The sequence below is a fragment of the Somniosus microcephalus genome, chromosome 22 (genome assembly GCF_052327205.1).
Source record: "Somniosus microcephalus isolate GS21.2 chromosome 22, FLI_Smic_1.0, whole genome shotgun sequence".
NCBI lineage: Eukaryota > Metazoa > Chordata > Chondrichthyes > Squaliformes > Somniosidae > Somniosus > Somniosus microcephalus.
Window position 1 is genome coordinate 22185770 of NC_141008.1, and position 15686 is coordinate 22201455.

At 42.2% G+C, this 15686-nt stretch overlaps 1 protein-coding gene across 11 annotated transcripts in view; it reads right to left on the bottom strand.

Moving 5' to 3' along the window:
* Positions 1-15686, bottom strand: part of LOC147102099 (general transcription factor II-I-like) — a 209191-nt gene that overhangs the window by 82305 nt on the left and 111200 nt on the right. For all 11 annotated transcript variants that reach the window (XM_085964295.1, XM_085964294.1, XM_085964296.1 and 8 more), the window contains one exon: positions 4288-4350. In XM_085964295.1, coding sequence (XP_085820421.1) covers positions 4288-4350 — 63 coding nt within the window. The remainder of the gene's footprint in view (positions 1-4287; positions 4351-15686) is intronic.

Here is a 15686-nt window from a genome sequence, read left to right on the forward strand (position 1 = left end):
TACACCTCTAAACCATGTCTCACAGGCTCATTCCTCCCAACGAGATGACAAACCTACACCACTAGCATCTTACTTATTTACAACCCATTTTTTAACTAAAGTTCTAACTCTTTCTTCAGGCAGCTTTTATTTAATTACTGGGACAAGCCACCCACTCCAGATGCTATTTTACGTTTCTTTAGCTTAAAACCGCTTTTATATTAAAAGTTAGCTGCCATGAAACCAATTTTATTTAATGAATTGCCAACCTAATCCCAAATTGCATTTAATAGTTTATTTTTTAAAGCTCCACTCTGTTCCCTTCTGCTGCCAGTTTTGTTTTAGTAGCCCCAGTTCCCTTTCCCCCTTTCGAGACAGTGTGAGTGGCTCCAGTTGCAATACCCTTTTTTTGTGAAATCAGCTGAGCAGTTTTAAGGATTTAGAGCTCAAATTTCTGCAGTAAAATGTGAAAACTATTTTTGTAATGCTCCTCCTATACTACAAGGCCAAGAGTGGACAATCTTCCAAAACTCCCAAGCTCTGGAAAGAGAAACTGTATAGCAACCAAGAACCACAAAACTTAAAACATAGTGTGCCAATACGCTCAAAGAACAAGGAGGCTATTCAGCCTATCAAGCCTGTTCTGCCATTCTCTTTGGTCATGGCTGATCTGTATCTCAACTCCATTTACCCCTCTTTGCTCCATATCCCTTGACACCCTTATCTAACAAAAATTTCTCGATTTTAGTATTTGATTCAGCCTCCACAGCTCAGTTATAGTCTCACCAAGAACAAGTACTTGCCATTTTAAAACCTAGTTTGAGTGTTTAACATGCTTTGTTTCCAACTATTTATTTGAAATCTGAATTAAACTTTGCCTCTCTCCTATATTCTGTCCTCCTTTCACTTTCCCATATTCTTCTCTTCCCCTATTCTTCTGCTTGTTTGTCTGTCCTCTCCCTCTCATTCTCGTTCTCTCTAGTTATTCCCATTATACATTTTTCTGTTGCTCCTCCATAATCTGCTGTATGTTCTCTTTCCACCATATTAATCTCTACCTATCTACCTCTCAGTGTGTCATATCAGTACTCTTTCCATTAGATACAATTAAAATGTGAGGAATAGCACATACCACAATTTTTAGTTTCTATTATGACCGCTCCAGTTATTAATCCTCCTTCTCGCTCATGGCTTTTTGCGTCGTTTGTCATGAGAATGCAGAGTGATTGGAAAATCCCAATTTTTCAAAGAACCACTATCAATGCCCGACAAGACAGACCCCAATAGTTTTAGTTATCAGTTCCTCCCACCTCTGGTTTCCCCACTGCGAAATTGTTTTAGTTAAAGCTATAGTTTCAAAATTTCGACCAGCGATAGTTTCTCTTCTCCCAAAAATACCACTTTTCAATCAAGCGGTGCCCTCAGACACCTAAAGAAATCATGAAGCTCGTCAATCAGAAGACTAAATAAGTTTTTTTTTTTAAATCACAAGAGCTTCTTGGTTTATGTCATTTTCTAAAGCCGTTCTCAACCAATTTAAGATTTTGGGTTATGACATACACAAAATTATACCGTCAACACATTTTTATAAATATGAGGGAGGAAAAAGGCCAGGTCAGAAATGCTGGAAGAAAAACACATCCAGCTGCATCTATAGCTGGGTCATTCTACAGAAACGGTGGCATTTGGAATTGCAAGATGTCTTGAAATGTATTTCATTTTACGTAATCAAAACTTATTGTACAATATTAATTAACCTCTTAACTTTATCAATCCACAAAAATGAAAGCTTAATGTATTTTAATTATTTTTATACATTCACTCAAAGAATGCTTGTGCCGTCTTTTTGTCATTGGTGTTACTTTTACCTTAAACAAAACTAAAGGCTGATCAGAATGCTATTTCTCAATTCAATCTGCACATATACTGAAAGACAGAGTAGGTTGATAATAATTTAAAGAAAAAGTTTTGATTATTTATTTATTTATTATAATCAGGTATGTGTAAAGTTACATTGAGACATTTTTTTCATTTGCGCCATCATGTTTTTGCTATATCAACAATAACTGAAGGACAGTCATCAAAATTGAATGATACTATCCTTAAACTGCTAACTCATGAATAAAGCAACAATCAACAAACACAAAATTATTATAAAGTCAAAAATGACACCTTTGATATATCACTGAAAAAAAATACAGTAACACCAGTGACACAATACAACACCAATGACTTGACCCCAGACTATTTCAAACAACTCAATAAATTTATTACATTTCATCTAACTAATGTGCCATTTTTTTCAGTTAACTCATTTACAGCACTGAGATTTTCATATAATTTGAGTAATAACATAAAAAAACTTAGGCAAAGCACTTTAAGACCAAAGAGGAGCACATTAAGATCAAGACCACGAATGATTGTGTCTGAACATTGTCATCAACATCGTAGTCAACATCACCATTTTCATAGAAACTCATAAAACATGTAGCCTAGTTCTATCCTGATAGAGCCAGATATAAAACATACTCATTAGAACACAAGTAAACAAAGTAATCTGTCTTTACATCAACTTTAGGCTTCCAGCAACTGGTTTTTGACTTGTGGTCACACATCCAGCTGCCCCTTCAAATGTCCAGATCTTCTGGTCAACCTGAACTGATCGTTTGTTCACAGGGACTAGCTCTGGCATGAAACACATTATCTGGTCGTCCCCATACCAGTTTACGTCATCTCTTGGGCTTGGCCAGAAAAACCTGTTCACGCCATTCCTGTGCATGCACTTGACTTTTATGTTGTGCTCTTCCACCTCCAGTATAATGATGCCAGGGTATGGCTGGTCATCATACCTCACAATACACCACTGCCCGCTATGGTGAGTCTCAATGACATCAGGTCAGTGTGGTTGTTGTGGAGCAGTGGTCACGTTCTGTAGGCGGCACAGCTCCTACAATGATTTCTTGGAGACTGTAACATGGGCAGTCCCACACGCCCGATGCGGGGGTCAAAACTGTCTCTCCTGCTCTATCTTGCCTGTGTCTTGCCTGGTTGACTCGCCATGCCTTGCGCTGACCTCTCTTTGCCCTTTCACTGAGATCATTTACTTTCTTTTTTTTGTTGCTATATCATTGGCATAACCCCGACGCCTTTTTTCTAAGTACTCTGCTCTACGTGTAGGGTCTGCATCCCTGCGCTGTCTGTAAAGCCTCCGCTTCTCAGCTGCACTCAATTTTGCCATACCTGACAAAAGGAACAATAATAGGAAGTTATGAAAATGAAACTGTGTGCTATTTTGCCCTAATAACTTTTGTTGAAGCTTTTATAAAAGCTCATTTACACAAAAACGTCACTGGTATTACTGATTGTCATTGGTGTTACCAGGAGGAGTAGTAACGCCAATGACGGTAACACCAATGACAATTTGCAGAAAAAATGTTTTTTACAAAATGGACGCCACAGTACCTCAGACCACATGTCTTCAATCATATTAAAATCATTCAAATATCTAATTTAATCAATTTCTATGATCAATTTCTCATTTCCCTTCCTATGAAATGACTAACACCAATGACATACTTAAAAGCCTTGCATAAAATTATCAAATAAATCAAATTTATAACAAATGGAGAGACAGCAGACTCACCATGTGCCTCTGTTGATCGCACTTCCTCCAATGACCTCTTGAACCAGGAAGTACTTCCAAAAGTCATTGCATTTTTTCAAAATAGTGTGTTTTGTGAAGCAGTAACACCAATGACATAACATGGGGTTACCGCTATTACCGTTATATTATTTATAATATTTAGTTGGTATTTTAGTTTTTTTAGGTTTTCATTCCATAAATGTGACATTTGTGTTTACTTAATGACATTTAAAGTAGGAGAAAAATATATTTTTAAACTCAGAATATGTCTCTAAACTTCCATACATGATCTGAGTGACAAGCAAATTGCTTGCACTTGGTATTTTATATAAATTATAAAAAACAAGCATTGCTCATTACATGACTCAAATATGTTTTATTATTAAAACAGTGTATATTTATCAAAAATATATATTACGTGATCATTAAGTTCATTTAAAGTATTTTGCTTGCTGCAAAGGTGAGAGACAGGAATGCCACCGTTTCTGTAGAATGACCCAGCTACATAAATGCAAGTTCTTTCTTTTTTTTGCAGATTGCTGTGTTTTAGATTAAAACAGAAACTAGAACTGAATGACAAACTCATTAGTAAACAACTACAATGGATATAGCGTTATCTATGTACATTTCCAAATATGTTAAACATCCAAAAACTCAATGCTTACCTTCAATAGTAACTTCTACTTCTGGGTCTTCACTAGTGTCAGATAACTCCTGCTGAGTCGAATCTAAGAAACACAAATACAGAATATTTACTATTTAAGATGTACAAATTCAACTTACGATGGAAAGCTAGCTTTATATTCAAAACATTTTCCTACAAGTAACTGTCACAATTAATACATTAAGAAAGCAAGAACTTGCATTTATATTGCACTTTTCATGACCTCAGGATATCTCAAAGCATTTCACAGCCAAATGAAATGAATTTTTTTTTATATAAAAAGTGTAGTCATAATTGTAAAGTAGGGAAAACGGCAGCCAATTTTCACACAGCTAGGTGCCAAAAGCATCAGAGATAAATGACTGAATAATCTGTTTTAGCAATATTGGTTGAGGAATAAATGTTGAGTCATGACACCAGGAGCACTCCCCTGCTCTTTTTCAAATAGTGCCATGGGATCTTTTACGTTCACCTGAGGGGGCAGACGGGGCCCCGGTTTAACATTTCATCCGAAAGACGGCACCTCAGAGTGTAGCACTCCCTCAGTACTGTACTGAAGTGTCAGCCTAGATTATGTGTTCAAGGCAAGGGGTGGGGATTGAATCCACAACCTTCTGGCTCAGAAGTGAGACCACTACCATTAAGCCAGGGCTGACCCACAAGGGAAGGGAAGTTCCAGTAAATTATTTTGAAATAGTCATGTGGACAAATCAGCTGCCAATTTGCCCAGAGTAGGGTCCCACGAACAGACACTGAACGAATGACCACCTATTAATTTTAGTAGTGTTGGTTGAGGGAAGAATGTTGTCCAGGACACCAGGAAAACTCCTCCTTCAGATATTATGACCCAATTTTGGAACTAACTAAATTATTTCCCTACTGACTTAAAGCAGCATTCTACAAGCTGAATTTGGCACCAACTTTTCTTGGTTACCACCAAAAGCAACTAATTATAGGCCTATTGATGCAATAATCGTAACCATTAAACTAAATTTTAAAAGTTGTCCCTCTATGCTTGGCTAGGAATCAGGCCACAATATTGTCCCTGAACAGACATATCCACAGATGAAGAGAAGGAGCCACCTTCCCACTAGCATCATCACTGCCAGCATCCCTGGAAAAAAAACCACAGAGATGGGGCACGATTAGTTATGATATGATGTTATTTCTAAAATTCCAGTAGCAAATCCCAGTCACCGGGACTGGGAGAATTTTTGCTTTTAAAATTGGAACATTACATTGAAGGATTTATTGTTCCTATAAAAATCTAGCCCTATGTCTTGAATTCAAAATACAAATGAGTTTAGCAGTCTATAAATAATGATTTTTTTATAAAACATGAACCTGCTGTGAAGCCTTGAAGTCACTCACTTGTTCGCCAGAACAATTCTTGCTCACTTAGCCATGTTCTCCTGCAGAAATGCCCTAGCATCTCATTCTCTGTAACCACAATCACCTTCACGAGTTGTAATCTCTCATCCATGCCATAACTTTAATATGGTTTGGACTCCAGGCACACATCCTCTTGCCTTAAACAAATCAAGTGCCCAAAACTACACCCTAAATGAACCTTAGTGTTGTGGATATACTCTCACATTTGGAAAAAGTTCCAACACCCAAATACAATTTGGTCCCGAGGGGTGGAAGTGGCAAGTGAGTCACATTACTGGGGTCACTATCCCTTTAAGATACTTGGGCCTAGAAATTCAGTTGGCTGCGCCAGTCGTTAGCGCCTTAGGAGGAGTAGATCTCGAGCGCTAGGTGCTTAGCGCCCGGGCGCAGCGCGATCTGCGCCTCGCCCCAACTTCAGTAGACATTTAGCGCCGGCGCAAAGTCATTGCGCGCGCAGATCATGGCGTCATTTCGTGGTGCAACGCCCTTTGTGCACCCGGAACCGGAACTTCACTCGCGCCGCCCCATTGTGCGCCTGGCGGCCCTAGCGACTGTTGAGTCGAACGGTGCTCAGCCGATGTGGGGAGCGCAAATTAAAGGGCACTCCTGCAGTAGAAAAGGCAGCCGTTTTGCAACACTCCTTCTGGAGGAGGAGGAGGAAGAAAACTGATGGAGAGAAGCCCTCCACAAATACACTAGTCTCGGCCTTTCAAAAAAACAAATCCACCCTCCCCCTTTAAGAGTTCACCGGAACCAGAGTGTCTGCCGGCAATCAGCAGCTCGCCGCACCTGCCCTGCGCCCAACTTCCGGTGTTAGCGCCCCGGGCTGCCGGCTTAGCGCCTAATGATAGTCGTGCATCGCCTGTTTTAGCGCAGCAGCAACCTCTTAGGGTGATGCAACTGAATATCGGCGAAGGGGGTTCGACTTTGCGCCGGGCGCAAACTTTAGCGGCCGCCCGACTTTACCGCCCCAAAAGTGGCTATACTGAATTTCTAGGCCTTGTGCTCTTATTGTATAGAAGGACTCATTCTGAACTATCATTTTTTGACTAGAAGAGACAGCAGAGAACAAGAGATAACGCAAGTAATGCAACACAAAAATTTGGTTGCTTCAAGCAGCATTAGAACAGACAGAAAACTGTAGTGCAAGTTGTAAATGAAGGTTGAATTTAATTCCAGAAGATGAAGAAAACCATACCTACACAATATTCACCTTTATTCGTTCAACCTCCACATACAGGATTTAGCAAAGTAATATCAGTAGTAGGGAGTCTGAAGCCCTAAAATATTCAGTAATATTTGGAGCACTCTATTGCCAAAGTGATATGATTATGAGAACTAAATTCTACTAAATATTTTACAGTGTAGAGAAAATAGAAAAGAGCTTTTAAGACTGTTAATGGAGAAAATGTAGGATGCGATTCAAAACAAATGGAATGGGGAGAAACCAAAATGCAAAGTCAAGGATACAATAGTTTCCCTATATGATTTCACTGTGGATGTTAGCTATTCCTAATTACACAGGGAACTTAAGCAACTAAAATAAAATGCTGTAACTGGGATTAGAACTATTGTCATTAGAATGGCAATATGCTGCAATTCATTGGGGCCTCAAAGCACAGTGCCACAGAATACTGGGTCACATCTAAAGTTCCCACATGGAAAGTTCCCAATCACGAGTCAGGCACCAAGGGGAGGGAAAGAGCAGAATGAAAGAGAAAAACTGGTAAGCGCTAATGTTCTTGTGCTGCTCTCATACTTGTAATTGGTTAGTGGGCAATAAGAGCAGAGACCCAAGAATAGGTTTCCAGCCTGTCCTATCAGCTAGGGGTGATGTTTAGCACAGGCTACAAAAAAAGAAAAATTAATGAGCAAAAAACAAAATAAAACCATCTAATAAAATTTTGCAGCAAACCTTCAAGTTTCAGTGTTTATGCCACATCTAAATCAGCATAATTCATTAACACATTTTCTATCTTTCCAAAAAAATATACATGAGTTTAACAAAGATAGGAGTCATAGGCCCCGATCATGACTGGGGCGGGTTTTGAGAGCCGGGGTGGTGGGGTCTGGTCTTTCTCTGCACGCTGTGCTCCCCATCAAGTGGGGAATGCTTCGGAGGAGGCCGCAGGCCAGAAGCAAGTAGGAAGCCTGTAGCTGGTTTAGTGGTAGCCTGGGGGTGGGGGGGTCGCCGCCAATCCCGAGAGTCGGTCCGGTGGCAGGTGGGGAAGCAGGCAAGCTCGGTGGGCTGGGATGAAGCACTCCTGCTCCGCCTGGCCCACAAGCAGCGCTGTAAAGGCACTTAGCTCTTCCACAAAGCAGTCCATGCCTCTCTTTAGCTGCCGGGTTAAACCTGGAAGATCGGTTAAATCGGAGACATGCATCCTCGTTATAATACTTAAAATGACCAACCTGCCTCCCGAGAGCGGGATGGTTTCCCATCCCCGCTCCACCCAATTAAAACTGGAAGTGGGTGGGTTGGGTCAGGTTTTAATTTCCACATCTCACCCGACCCAAACCTACCTTTTTTTGGGTTAAAAATTCCCCCAAAAGTTTCAATTAAAATGTGGAACTTTACATTGCTAATGCCATTTTGCTCTCGTTTTCCTGGACAATACAGCTACTCTATTATACTGTCAACGTGAAAATAAAAATTAATAACTGACATTAAGGCAAAAGTGATGCACCTATTAAACTGTAAAATGAATTTGTAAAAATTGTAAGTGTAAGATTCAGTGAAACAATAAATCTTCGCTTGAATTTTGCAATTTTTATCTCTTGTATTTTTAATAAAAACAGCAAGATTAACTGTGTTTCATAGTTTTATGATAATAATTAGCTCCACCATGTGATGTGCTTTATCGACAGTTCCTAGCCTCTATGAACTTTTTGTACTTCAAGGCAGCTTTGTAAATTAATTTTTGTAGCCAATACTTGTGAATATACAGTTCTTTGATCGTAATAATCATAAAAACATGGAATAAAATAACTAAGTATTTGTCTTGGTCAACTGTGAATAACTGTCAAAACAAAACAACATTACGTAAAACAAACCACTTCAAACAGACTGGTTTATGCATGGATAGTTTATCAGCCATTTGATTTATCCTGCAGTGAGAGTCACTGTACCAGCAGCTTGCAAGACTTACAAAGCCACAATTATGATGACTGAGTTTATAGTAATCTGCTGGTAGAGTCAATATTGAAAGATCTGTTCAGATCAACTCAAATATCAGTTGATCCCTGGCATCAAATTTAAAGTTTGTACTGCTAAAAAAAAAAAAATTGGAATAATTGTAGAGCTGGCCTCTTGCACGCCTGATACAGGCTGTTTAAAACAGCCTTCTATTCCACTGAGTGGAGCACGTGACTCGTTGCTGTATCAGTACAGGAGCATGTATTAGCTGCTTCAGGAGTAGTTCAAGCAGGCTCTGCAACCATTTTAAATTTGCAGAGGACTCTGAACAATGAGGTGTGAATGAAAATTTCTGTCCATTTAATGCAATTCCAACACATTCCTTAAACCCTTTAAGCACAATAGATAAGGTAAAGCAGTCTAGTTTCCCAGCCCCAACCGCCTCCTTTTCACTATGGACGTCCAATCCCTCTACACCTCCATCCCCCACCAGGATGGCCTGAGGGCGCTCCGCTTCTTCCTTGAACAGAGGCCCAACCAGTCCCCATCCACCACCACCCTCCTCCGCCTGGCTGAACCTGTTCACATTGAACAACTTCTCCTTTGACTCTATTCATTTCCTCCAAATTAAAGGTGTTGCTATGGGTACCCGCATGGGCCCTAGCTATGCCTGCCTTTTCATGGGATATGTGGAACAATCTTTGTTCCAGTCCTACTCAGCTCCCCTCCCTCACTTCTTTTTCCGGTACATTGATGACTGTATCGGTGCCGTCTCCTGCTCTCGCCCTGAACTAGAAAATTTCATTCACTTTGCTTCCAATTTCCACCCTTCCCTCACCTTCACATGGTCCATCTCCAACTCTTCCCTTCCTCGACTTCTCCGTCTCCATCTCTGGGGATAGGTTATTGACCAACATTCACTACAAGCCCACTGACTCCCACAGCTACCTGGACTACACTTCCTCCCACCCCGCCTCCTGTAAGGACTCTATTCCATTCTCCCAGTTTCTCCTTCTCCGCCACATCTGCTCAGACGATGCCACCTTCCATACCAGTGCTTCCACCATGTCTTCCTTTTTCCTCAACCGAGGATTCCCCTCTACGGTGGTTGACATGGCCCTCGGCCGTGTCCGTTCTATCTCCTGCACTTCTGCCCTCACCCTTGCCCCTCTCTCCCGGAAGCATGACAGAGTTCCCCTTGTCCTCACCTCTCACCCCACCAGCCTCCACATTCAATGGATCATCCTCCACCATTCCCGCTACCTCCAGTGTGATCCCACCACCAAACGCATCTTCCCCTCACCTCCCCTTTCCAGCATTCCGTAGGGACCACTCCCTCCGCAACACCCTAGTCCACTCCTCTACCACCCCCAGCACCTTCCAGGTGTAACAGCGATTTACTTGTACTTCTTGCAACCAATATACTGTATTCGCTGCTCACGATGTGGTCTCCTCTACATTCGGGAGACCAAACGCAGATTGGGTGACCGCTTTGCGGAACACTTCCATTCAGTCCGTAAGGGGGACCCCGAGCTCCCGGTGGCCTGTCACTTTAATTCACCACCCCATTCCCACTCAGATCTCACCGTCCTCGGCCTCTTGCATTGTTCCACGGAAGCTTAGCGTAAGCTCGAGGAACAGCACCTCATCTTTCGATTAGGCACTCTACAGCCCTCTGGACTCAACATAGAGTTCAACAATTTCAGATCATAACCTCGGCCCCTATCACATATATATTTCTTTTTTTTTAATCCACACTTTTTGTTTGGCCCCTTTTTTTCTTCCCTCCCACATGGCAGCTGTCCTTCATTCTGCCAGCGCAATTCACACCCCATCTAGGGCCATCCTTAGTTCCTTAACCTGTCCCATTACCACCTCCTCTTGCCTTGAATATCTCTTAATATCTCTCAATGTCTCTCTATCTCTCTTGCTTTCTATCCTATCACTGACCTTCCCTTTTGTTCTTTCATCCCCTCCCCCTTTTCCCAGCCCCCAAACTTGCTTTCCATTTCCTGCTTTTTCCAGTTCTGACGAAAGGTCTTCGACCTGAAACGTTAACTCTGTTTCTCTCTCCACGGATGCTGCCTGGCCTGCTGAGTTTTTCCTGCGTTTTCTGTTATTATAGTACTGGACTAGCAACCCAGAGATAGGTTGAATCTCACCATGGCAACTTCAATGAGAGCACAAAAGCTTCTGGATTGTTGTAAAAGCCCAATGCCCTGCCACCTCTACCCAGTCTGGCCTACACTATGTGATTGACTCTTAATGCCACTTTGAAGTAATCTAGCAAGCTACCAAATTGTAAGTAATCACTATGAAGTTCAGTAGTAATAAATTTCTTCTGACTCACAGGCTGGCTGTACTCACACAACTTGCATTTATATAGCACCTTTAATATAGTAAAACGTCCCAAGGCGCTTCACAGGAGCAAGACTTTTATTAAATAATAGAATCGGAGTCCTGCATCACCATCCCTGGGTACCATTACACAGTCCAAAGAGAGTGGCCCCTCGGAGTCCACAACATGGACTCTGGCCACCTTGTCAAGTAAAGCTCCTGCTAATCACCATCTACAACCCCCTCTGTGGCAAATTCATATCCCTCTATGTTGAACATCACAAGGGTACAGAATGTATGCCAGGTGGGGAACTTGTCCACCACGAGTGGCTCGGTAGTACAACAATTGACCAAACTGGCCAAGTCGCGGCAGCAACGTTCGCTCTAAGCTGCGCAGCTATCTGCCAGTCCCGCGCAGCCCGGGACCAGCTTTTCCAATGTAAACTTCTGCGCACGCGCAAAATGTTGAATGGCCCGCGCAGCCCGTTAAAGGGACCAGACACCCAAATTTAAAATTAGGAGGTACATTGCTAGGCAGGCATCAAGTGTTGAGGGATTCAGAATAAAGAAATAACCTACTTAAATCTTGTCCTCACCAACCTACCCGACATGGCTGATCATCCAAATTTAGTACCCTGTCCCTGCTTTCTCCCCATATCCCCTTAGCCTTAAGGAATATATCTAACTCCTTCTTGAATATATTTAATGAATTGGCCTCAACTGTCTTCTGTGGTAGAGAATTCCACAGGTTCACCACTCTGGGTGAAGAAATTCCTCCGCATCTCAGTCCTAAATGGCTTACCCCTTATCCTCAGACTGTGACCCCTGGTTCTGGACTCCCCCGCCATCGGGAACAGCCTTCCTGCATCTAGTCTGTCTAGTCCTATTAGAATTTTATAAGTTTCAATGAGATTCCCCTCTCATTCTTCTAAACTCTAGCAAATATAAGCCTAATCGACCCAATCTCTCTTCATACGTCATTCCTGCCATCCCAGGTATCAGTCTGGTGAATCTTCGCTGCACTCCCTCTATGGCAAGAACATCCTTCCTCAGATAAGGCGACCAAAACTGCACACAATACTCAAGGTGTGGTCTCACCAAGGCCCTGTACAACTGCAGCAAGACATCCTTGCTCCTGTACTCGAATCCTCTCGCTATGAAGGCCAGCATACCATTTGCCTTCTTAACCGCCTGCTGCACCTGCATGCTTACCTTCAGCGACTGGTGCACAAGAATACCCAGGTCTCGTTGCACTTGCCCTTTTCCCAAGCTATTGCCGTTCAGATAATAATCTGCCTTCCTGTTTTTGCTACCAAAGTGGATAACCTCGCATTTATCCACATTATACTGCATCTGCCCAATCGCCCAACCTGTCCAAATCGTACTGGAGTTTCTCTGCATCCTCCTCACAGCACACACGCCCACTCAGCTTTGTGTCATCTGCAAACTTGGAGATATTACATCTAGTTCCCTCGTCTAGATCATTTATATATATTGTGAATAGCTGGGGTCCTAGCACCGATCCCTGCGGTACCCCACTAGTCACTGCCTGCCACTCGGAAAAAGACCCTTTATTCCAACTCTTTGCTTCCTGTCTGCCAACCAGCTTTCTATCCAAGTCAGTACCTTACCCCCAATCCCATGTGCTTTAACCTTGCATGCTAGTCTCTTATGCGGGACCTTATCGAAAGCCTTCGGAAAGTCCAAATACACCACATCCACTGGTTCTCCCTTATCTATTCTACCAGTTACATCCTCAAAAAATTCCAGTAGATTAGTCAAGCATGATTTACCTTTTGTAAATCCATGTTGACTTTGTCCGATCCGGTCACTGTTTTCCAAGTGCTCTGCTATTACATCTTTTATAATGGACTCTAGCATTTTCCCCACTGCCGATGTCAGGCTTACTGGTCTATAATTCCCCGTTTTTTCTCTACCACCTTTTTTGAATAGTGGGGTTACATTAGCTACCCTCCAATCCATGGGAACTGTTCCAGAGTCTATAGAATTTTGGAAGATGACCAGCAATGCATCTACTATTTCTAGGGCCACTTCCTTAAGTACCCTAGGATGTAGATTATCAGGCCCTGGGGATTTAGCGGCCTTCAATCCCGTCAATTTCCCTAACACCATTTCCCTACAAATACTGATTTCATTCAGTTCCTCCCTCTCATTAGACCCTATGTTCCCTGACATCTCGGAGTTTGTGTCCTCCTTTATGAAGACAGAACCAAAGTATGTATTTAATTGGTCTGCCATGTCTTTGTTCCCCATTATAAAATTCCCCTGATTCTGACTGCAAGGGACCTACGCTTGACTTTACCAATCTTTTTCTCTTCACATATCTATAAAAGCTTTTACAGGTCAGTTTTTATGTTCCCTGCGAGCTTACTCTCATACTCTATTTTCCCCCTCTTAATTAAGCCCTTTGTCCTCCTTTGCTGAATCCTAAACTGCTCCCAATCCTCAGGTTTGCTGCTTTTTCTGGCCAATTTATATGTCCTCTCCTTGGATCTTATGCTATCCCTAATTTCCCTTGTTAGCCACGGTTGAGTCACCTTTTTTTGTTTTATTTTTATGCCAAACAGGGATGAACAATTTCTGTAGTTCATCCATGCCATCTTTAAATGTTTGCCATTGCCTATTTACCGTCAACCCTTTAAGTAACATTCCCCAATCCATCCTAGCCAACTCGCGCCTCATACCATCGTAGTTTCCTTTATTTAACCAGTTATGAACCAGTAAAACCCCTACACCTGGTGACCTGCATGCTAAACACCAAAAGTAAGCTACAGCCAAAAGTAGCCCCATAATAAATAGATCAGAACAAAGCTCGGAATCCCTACCCCAGTCAAGGATGGTCATGGACAACCTGGCAACAGTAGGTTGCCTGGGGGGGGGGGGGGGGGGGGGTGAAAAGAGTATGGCTCCATGAACACTCGCATCCTCAACCATGGTGGGAGTACAACATGTGACTGCAAGAGACCAGGTGTTTGCAAGCGCCTTCAGTCATAAATGCAGAATGGATGATTCTACTCATTCTAATCCCAGTAGCCATTACCATCGGCGCCAATGTACAGATAATTTGGATCACTCTACGTAACATTCCATCATCTGGAATTTTTAAACAACCGGCAGCATCCCGGTCCCGTTGGTGCCGGATACCAAAGAGTTTCCTGTATTAGATCCAAAGAGGAGTCATATAAAGTTGCCAGAGAAGGTAGCTGAGGATTGGGAGCAGTTTAGAGTTCAGCAAAAAAGGACCAAGAGATTGATTAAGAGGGGAAAAATATAGAGTATGAGAGTAAGCTTGCAAGGAACATAAAAGCAGATTGTAAAAGCTTCTACAAGTATGCAAAAAGAAAAAGATTAGTGAAGACAAATGTAGGTCCCTTACAGTCAAAAACGGGAGAATTTATAATGGGGATGATGCGCCATCAATTACTCAAAAGTCTGAGGTTAAGCGAGTAACAACCAGGCTTTTATTAACTAAAGAATGAAGGTCTAATCTCGAGTGGTCGACCCGTCCAGAATACTAAGGGACTGGGAGGTAGTCACTTATATACCTGGAATAGTGGGAGGAGTCAGCCGAGGCATGTCCAGACCTGTACCTAGTGGAATACACATACAGACACAGACAGGTATAACAGTGGTTTACCACAGGGGAACAAGGAAATGGCCGAGCAATTAAACAAATATTTGGGTTCTCTCTTCACAGAAGAGGACACAAATAACTTCCCAGAAATGCTAGGGAACCAAGGGTCTAGTGAGAAGGAGGAATTAAAGGAAATTAGTATTAGTAAAAAAGAGAGTGCTGGAGAAATTAATGGGACTGAAAGCTGATAAATCCCCAGGGCCTTATAATCTGCATCCCAGAGTACTAAAAGAGGTAGCCATGGAAATAGTGGATGCATTGGTTGTCATCTTCCAAAATTCTATTGATTATGGAACAGTTCCTGCAGATTGGAGGGTGGCAAATGTAACCCCACTATTTAAAAAAGGAGGGAGAGAAAACAGGGAACTACAGACCAGTTAGCCTATCAGTAGTAGGGAAAATGCTAGAGTCTATTATAAAGGATGTGATCACAGGACACTTAGAACGATGGGTCACAGTCTCAGGGTACGGGGTAGGACATTTAGGAATGAGATGAGGAGAAATTTCTTCACTCAGAGGGTGGTGAACCTGTGGAATTCTCTACCACAGAAAGCTGTGGAGGCCAAGTCACTGAGTATATTTAAGGAGGAGATAGATAGATTTCCAGACACAAAAGGCATCAAGGGGTATGGGGAGAGAGCGGGAATATGGTATTGAGATAGAGGATCATATTGAGTGGCGGAGCAGGCTCGAAGGGCTGAATGGCCTACTCCTGCTCCTATTTTCTATGTTTCTATTAAGAAACGGCCGAGTACACAAAGGCCATGACAACATTTCAGCTGTAATACGGTGTACCACAGCTTAGGTGTTGCATGGTATAAGACACTGCCATTATAACAAAGTCAAAGTGGAGCTGACTAACTTCTTGAACATGAATACA